Source organism: Lygodium microphyllum, chromosome 25 (genome assembly GCF_053477565.2).
Source record: "Lygodium microphyllum isolate KBCC chromosome 25, Lygodium_microphyllum_v1.1.10, whole genome shotgun sequence".
NCBI lineage: Eukaryota > Viridiplantae > Streptophyta > Polypodiopsida > Schizaeales > Lygodiaceae > Lygodium > Lygodium microphyllum.
In genome coordinates, this window is record NC_141159.1 from 34,775,736 (window position 1) to 34,783,814 (window position 8,079).

General features: G+C 43.4%; 1 protein-coding gene across 1 annotated transcript; it reads left to right on the top strand.

The window, feature by feature from the left end:
- The first annotated feature begins 2,341 nt into the window (after positions 1 to 2,341).
- Positions 2,342 to 7,675, top strand: LOC148014074 (uncharacterized). The gene is given in 5 exon segments (XM_087666172.1): positions 2,342 to 4,387; positions 4,390 to 5,322; positions 5,629 to 6,477; positions 6,632 to 7,061; positions 7,170 to 7,675. Coding segments are annotated over 4 exon segments (3,849 nt in total). The 5' UTR covers positions 2,342 to 2,721; the 3' UTR covers positions 7,033 to 7,061; positions 7,170 to 7,675.
- The last annotated feature ends 404 nt before the right edge of the window (positions 7,676 to 8,079 follow it).

Here is an 8,079-nt window from a genome sequence, read left to right on the forward strand (position 1 = left end):
TCAGGAAAAAAGAAGCGGGAAAAGAGATGAGCTCGTTATTCTTCTCCTTCATGATTTCCTTCTCTCCCTCTCTTTCACTCTCTCTAAAAAGCATAATGTCCAAAGAAATGAGAGAATAGTCAGAAGGAAAGGGTTTACCTTGAGGCTCAAAGACACACAAGTGCTCCCTTGAAGCTCTCCTTCATATCACTCTTCTTCTTCTCCTTCATGATCTTCTTCTTCTTCTTGTCCTTTGCTACCTCATCAAGCTCCTTATTCTTCTCCTTTTTAGTCCCTTTCTCTCCCTTTGCTTCACTCTCTTCCTCTCTTTCTCTCACTCTCAGTTAGTCCTTCTCCTCTACGCTCTTTCTCTCTTTGAAGCTCCCTCTCTCAAGCTTCAAATAGTCCGTGGCAAAAATGCCATGGAATGTGTCCATGTTTTCTTTTCCCATCATAAGATGTTGCTACTAGTGTTACTACCTATGTTGCTATATAGGGATGTTATTAGTGATGCTAAAAAGAAGCATGGCTAATTTGCATTGCTATTATGCCAATCCCTTATAGAGTTACATATCAAGTTTATGATGTATGAATATAATATCATGCTATTATTATGCATTGAATGTTTTTAACAATGTTTTCAAAGTTTATATATGAATATAGACTTTACCTTTTTTGACCAAATGATTGTCCTTCTTAGGTGTCACAAAAGAATCATGAGGATGATATTAATAAGAAGTTACAAATTGAGAACTCAAAGGTTATTGGGGCAAGAAAAGGCAATTGTGTGCACAATATATATCTATGTATTTTTCCATGAATACTAACTATTATTTTATTATTTTTAATCTTTAATAACTAATCTATTGATACTCAATATACTGATCGTGTTGTAAAAGATGAGCAAAATATACAATACAATGTGAAAGTAGAAAGAAAAGACATGGGAGAAAATGCAATAAAGAATCAGGGTTCATGCTTGGTGAAAGACTATTATTTTTCATGTGGGATCACACTTCATATTGCTACATATGCGAATAGCATAGAACTTAGTTTTATCAAGGACTCAGTCATTGTCACAACATGAAATAATTCAATCATTGAATCCAATGATTGCTTTGATATATTGGAGATGTTTAGTACTCTAGTCACTTTGTATCTAAGGGTTACAACTAATAATTACATAGTGTTTTTACTTCCTCTTAGTTCATTGTGTAAGTAATGATTATGTGGTATTAGTTTACTACTTTTGTAACATTTTATTAATTCCAAACTCTAACTTATAACTCCATAGCTCCATAGGATTCTTACCCTTTTTGTTTCTTTAACTTGCGTAGGTCAAACATTTGATGATGAAGATCAAGCTACCCTACACTGGAAGTTTTTCAATATTCATAATTTTGACAACTATGTGTCTTGAAATTATCTTTCAACATCATAAAGAAAGGTGCTACCTTTTGAGGGGGGGCCATAGAGAGAAAAATCCTTTTGTACTTAAAAAGCTTAATTGTCGTTATAATAAGTACCAACAATGCGCTCAGTCTTGATGACGTACTATTGGACTAAAATTTTAACCTTGAAACCTCTCATCTCTACAACTTATGAAGACTTAAAATATAAGCTACTTAAACTAGTTTATTTATGTTATTCTTCTTATTCAATGAGTTGTTAACATTTACATAATTATACTATAGGTTTGGTTACATTTGAATCTACATTAGAATCATTTATGTGTAAGACTAACTCTTTCATAAACTTAGTAAAAAGGGGTTGACCAAGTAATTTACGGTGTATCTGGTTAAAGCCTAAGAATGCCCCAACACGATGGCTCGCGATCAAATATGAAATATTCTTATAGGGTATAGACGCGGATTGGATAGGGGGAACTTTAAAAGCAAGAGGTTTGATTGACTACGGATTAAGGCCTTGACGAGAACAAGTTTGATTGACTATGGATTAAGGCATGGGTCAAGGAAAGACACGCTTGCTTCATCTTAGAGCCGACACAAGTTTTGGAAAGCCCTCCTCTAAAATATGGTGTGAATAGAAACTTTCGTGATTGAAAATATGTAGGTTTAGTTATCAGCTTGCAAGAGCATGCATTGAATTAAAGTTCCTGAGCTAAGGCCTTTTGGATGTAACTTTATTGACATTTATTAGTTATGAGCTTGTGGGCACGAAGTGAAAACTAGTTCAGGTTAGGCACATTAACTTACGACGAAAAGGGCTCACACACTCCCCTTAAAAGATGGATGGCTCCGGGATCCGTCTGATTGGTCGAACATACCGTCCGTCAACAAGGGTTACGTGAGAAGTTGAAACAGAAGCCAGAATTGGCAATCAGATTGCCTGTCATCGCCACCATCGACGTTGCTTTCACCTTTGAAGTTTGAGGCAATTAATCATTCGGCTTGCAAGTTGCAAGACACTGCCGCTTCGCTCTCTGTATTTACTGCAGCGAAGTTGACGGTGCAGACGAGTCGTCATGACTTGTGACTCAGAGAGGGAAAGGGAGTGGACGGTGCAGTGCAGACGAGTCCTGACTTATGAGAATGTCGTTGACGGGGTAGACTAGAGATGAGAAATTGTCCAGGTCCCAGGAGATATGGAGGACGTGTGTCCATCTGATTCCTTATACAATCCTGTTGTGATATCTCAGAAGAGCCTCCTGACACCGGCCTGCCGATCGCGATTCGCATGTTTGTTCCGGGTTGGCGGCGGGAAGCTGTGCTTTAATTGGTTATGCATGGTAGTTCCTGTTTCATAATGATGGAGTCATTTATATTACTGCAGCCAACATCGCTGCTGCTGTTGATACTGTCCGGAGCGGCCTTCCAACAAATGAAGTGCCAATGGGACATCAACGACGTCGATGGGCAGCTCCTGGGCGTTGTTAATGATGACGCCCAAGCCCTGCTCGCTCTCAAAGCTCGCATCACGGCAGACCCTCTGCGCGTCCTCTCCAGCTGGACGACCAGCAGCAGCAACAGCAGCGGCAGCAGCAATGGTATTCCTTGCAACTGGACAGGGATCACCTGCGATGGCCGCCAAGAAGGGGCGCGCGTGGTGCGCCTCATCCTGCCCTCCAGCAACCTCTCCGGCACCCTCCCCCCTGAGCTCGGCACCCTCCCCCCTGAGCTCGGCAGCCTCCATGCCCTCACCTACCTCAACCTCTCCTTCAACGCCTTCTCCGGCCCCATCCCCGCCCCTCTCTCCAACCTCACCTCCCTCTCCGTCCTCGACCTCAAACACAACCTCCTCTCCGGCTCTCTCCCGCCTTCCCTCGGCCTCCTCCCCTCCCTCTCCGTGCTCAACCTCAGCTCCAACCTGCTCCAGGGCCCAATCCCGCCCACCCTTGCCTTGCTCCCTCGCTTGCAGACCCTCGAACTCTCTGACAACAATTTCTCACACAGCATCCCCCCCCAGCTCGGGAATCTCAGCAGCTTGCAGGTCCTTTCGCTCGCCACCAACAACCTGTCAGGCCCTGTGCCCCCGGAACTCGGCAACTTGTCGAATTTACAGGGTCTCTTCTTCTACGCAGCCGGTAACCTCAGTGGCTCCATACCTCCAGAGCTAGCTCGTCTTAGCAAGCTGCAAACCCTAGACTTATCAAAAAATCAGATATCAGGACCGATACCTCCTGAACTCGCACAGTTGGAAAGCCTCCAGTATCTCAAGCTCTTCTTCAATCCCATCAATGGCAATGTTCCTCCACAACTAGGCCGCTTGAAGAATCTCAAAGGCCTCTACCTTTTTGACACCGAAATCGAAGGACCCATACCTACAGAGCTTGGCAACCTCACAAATCTCGTGGATCTCTATGATCTAGATTCTGGCGGGATCATCGGTGGCATACCTCGCGAGTTATCCCAGCTGAAGAGCCTGCAAGTCCTGAAGTTGGACAGCAATACCCATCTCAATGGGACCATACCCCCAGGGCTGGGTGACCTTACGAATCTCACTTTCCTGACTCTGCATCTGAACAATCTGTCCGGACAAATCCCCCCTCAACTGGGCAAACTAGTCAACTTGCAGCATTTGAATCTGTTTTCCAACAAACTCAGTGGAAGCATCCCCAAAGAGCTTGGGAATCTCGTCAAATTACAAGACCTCGCCATATCAGAGAATCAGTTATCAGGAGGCATACCTCCAGAAATGGGACAGCTTGTGGATCTTCAGGAGCTTTACATGTCTGAGAATTCACTTGGAGGCAGCATTCCCAAACAGTTCAGCCAGCTTAAGAGTCTGCGCGTGCTCACACTGTATAACAACAATCTTACTGGAACTATACCTCCAGAGCTTGGGCAACTTGAGAATCTGACAACTTTTTCAGTTTACAATAACCGACTTGGCGGCACCATACCCTCAGAGCTTGGCAATCTCGCAAAACTTGTGAACCTGTACTTGGGAACAATAATTTCTCAGGGACTTTACCACAAGAACTGGGATCACTCAGCAATCTTCAATATTTAGATGCAGGCTTCAACAATCTGCATGGTGTTGTTCCAACGTTTTTGGCAAATCTATCCAATCTGATATACTTGCAACTGTCAGACAATAACTTCTCTGGTGTCGTGCCTGCATTTCTAGCCAACTGCTCCAACCTGCAATGGATTAAACTAGACAGGAACCTGTTAAAGGGTGAAATTCCAGTTGAAATAAGTCATCTTAGCTATCTGCATAGCTTGTCACTTTCATCAAACAGTCTGACAGGCAAGCTCCCTGAGTCCTTCACCAACTACAGCACCTTGGTGGTTCTGAATCTGCGGGCAAATGCAATGTCAGGAAAGCTGCCAGACTGGTTAGGACACTGCATCAATTTGCGTGTGCTCAGTCTTGGACTTAATCAGTTTGAAGGTACATTGCCAGCTTGGCTCTGGACTCTGGGGCAGCTCCAACTCTTGGATTTGTCTCATAACAACTTCTCTGGAACTATATCCAGCAATGTCTCTCAGTTGCAAGCTTTGCAGAGAAATGCAAGACTTGCAACCTCAGCACAAAGTAACCTCTTGCAGGACAGCATTGTGCTAGACTACAAGGGCCAACAATTGTTTTACACATATGTGTACTCTGAACAGGCTTTCTTGGATTTGTCTGCAAATCATCTTACTGGTGAAATACCTGTAGAACTGGGATTGCTCAGTGGCCTGCAAAACCTCGATTTGGCAAACAACGAGCTGACAGGTGGAATCCCTCCAGCCTTGGGAAAGTTGGCCGCATTGGAGTCCCTAGACTTGTCAAACAATGAGCTTAATGGGTCAATACCTCTTCAGTTGGTGAATATCTTTGGGTTGTCATATCTTAATTTGTCCAATAACAACCTTTCAGGACGCATTCCAACAGGTGAGGAGGACTACTACAGCTACTCCCAAAACTAGGCATAGGCCTCAGCTTGATTGTTGAAAACTTGAATGAAGTGCAACATCATAATTTTTTTCTTGTGGACTTTAGCTTTTCCTGTTGAGTGCGTACCAACAAAATCTTGAAGCTGTATGACTTGCAATTTTGTTCATTGAGCAGCTTAATCTTCGACACATTGTATTGTCATTAGACTAGACAGGGCAATTCAAATTTGCGAGGGGAAACACACAGTTTACTGTCTCAGATAAGCTTACTAATACATATTGTGGCTATGCTCTTCTGTTGAAGGTTATCAGTTCAACACTTTCAACGAATCAGCCTACCTTGGAAATCCAGAACTGTGTGGTCCTCCTCTCTCGAAAATTTGCTCTGATTCAAATGAAGGACAAACACCTGCAGGGCCGCCACTGTCAGATCATGGTCTTAGCAGAGCTGCAAAGCTTGCTTTGATTCTACCCATTACAGTTGGGATTTTGTTCCTTGGTGGCTCAGTCCTAGGTTATATCTACTGGAGAAGATCCAGGAGAAGTAAGGGTAAAAGTGAGACCAAGGCATTTGCAATGGGTCTGCATGTCACAATGGAAGATTTGAATAGAGCAACAGAAGGCTTCAGCAACAAAAGCATTGTTGGCAAGGGTGGCTCGAGCACAGTTTATAGAGGCAAGCTTCAGGATGGTACGCTGATTGCAATCAAGAGGCTGGAAGTAGGCAGCTCTGGCGAAGCTGAAAGCAATTTCATCTCGGAATGCAATGTGTTGGGCATGATACGCCACAGAAACCTTGTGAGAATCCTTGGCGCTGTGTCAAGCTCAAATGCGAGGTTCCTCATCCTGGAACTCATGCCTAATGGGAGCCTGCACACACATCTGCATGGGTCTGAAGTCTGTGTACTGAGATGGAAGGTGCGGCTTGAAATTGCCATTGGTGTTGCTTATGCGTTGGAGTACTTACATCATCAGTCTGGACTAGGACAGATTCTTCACTGTGACCTCAAGCCTGGCAATATTCTTCTTGATGAAAACTTCACCCCAAAAGTGGCTGACTTTGGAATTGCAAGACTGATCACTACAGAAAACATGGTTGCAAAGCCCTTAGCAGCATCCAATTTCAGAGGAACGATTGGATATGCTGCACCAGGTACGTTAGCTTTGCCTGTCCGAGAGAAGCCTGTATGTATCTTCTTATCACTTGGCTGGCTCTCAATAATTACACAGCTGTCCTGCAAATCTCACTATTCTTTGCTGTTTTGAATCCTGACTTGTCTTCTCTTGATGGGCATTATGCTGTCCAGAGTATTGCTCCTCTGGGTTCATTACTCCAGAAGCAGATGTCTACAGCTTTGGGATTGTAATTCTTGAAATGATCACATGCAAGAAGCCAACAGATGACATGTTTGTTGAGGGTTTGACATTACCGAAATGGGTCCAGAGGGCCTTCCCGCATGCGGTTCATGAAGTAATTGATCCTGCCCTTCAGGTGGAGTCGGAGAAAGATGTCACAGAGATCCTGTATTTGTTAAAGATAGGCTTAGTTTGCACTCAAAGTGTCCCAAAGGATCGCCCGACCATGAAAGTTGTATTGGAAATGCTGGTTGAGAGTGCTAAGAAGGAAGACTTGAGGACCAGAGACGTTTACTCGCTGATGCGAGGAACACCAAGCAGCGATGAACTGCTTTATGTCAAGACTCGTTGAACAGTAGTGATCGGTACTGACAGCCACAGGTTGGTCATTTTATCGTTTCCTATCAGTTTATGAATGGGTTGAGCAGGCACGTCTAATCGAATAACTGCAAGAATCACGCTCTCACATAGGTCTGGGTGTGATTGCAGTAATACAGCATATTGTCCATTCGTTCCAAGTTCCAACAGAAGTGGCTCGAGACAGCACAATAAACATGATGGACGGATTAAAGATGCTGGATGGATTGACCAGTGCAAGATACGACACATATAGCAGCTAGCTGCGAGCTGTCGCCGACATCTTTAGAATCACTCTGATCCCCGGATTTCCCTGGCAGCATTAACAGCCAATAAGCCTTGCGGCTTTGTCTTGCAAATCCAGTATGAATTGGGTCTGCAGGTAGAAAGCAAAGGACTCCAAGTTTATAAGGGATATGAACACCTATGATAAAGGGGCCACTGGCCAGTAATTGAACAGCTAAGAGTTCGCAAATGGTTCTTTCCTATTTTTTAAAAAATTGAAGGCCTGAGATTACAAAGATATGTATCTAAGTCTATCCCTTTACTGGAGAAATTGATCTTAGTTCATCTTGATCCAAAAATCACACAATAATGGTTCTTTCCTATTTTTTAAAAAATTGAAGGCCTGAGATTACAAAGATATGTATCTAAGTCTATCTCTTTACTGGAGAAATTGATCTTAGTTCATCTTGATCCAAAAATCACACAATAATATTTCCTCCATAAATTCTCACTAGGCCACTTAGCGGCACCCTAAGTGGGCTATTCTCTCTCTACCTTTTTTATTTTCTCTCTTTCTCTCTCTCTAAGTTTTTAAACCTCTCTCTCTCTCTCTCTCTCTCTCTTGGCTTTTTACCTCCCTCTCTCCCCTCTTTTTAAAATCTCTCTCTCTCTCTCTCTCCCAAATCTTTTTTACCTCTCCCCCTAATTTTTCTTACCACTCTCTCTTACCTCTCTCTCTTTCTATCCCCAAATATTTTCTATCTCTCCCCTTAATTTTTTTAACCTACTCTCTCTCCCATCTTTTTTTACCTCTCTC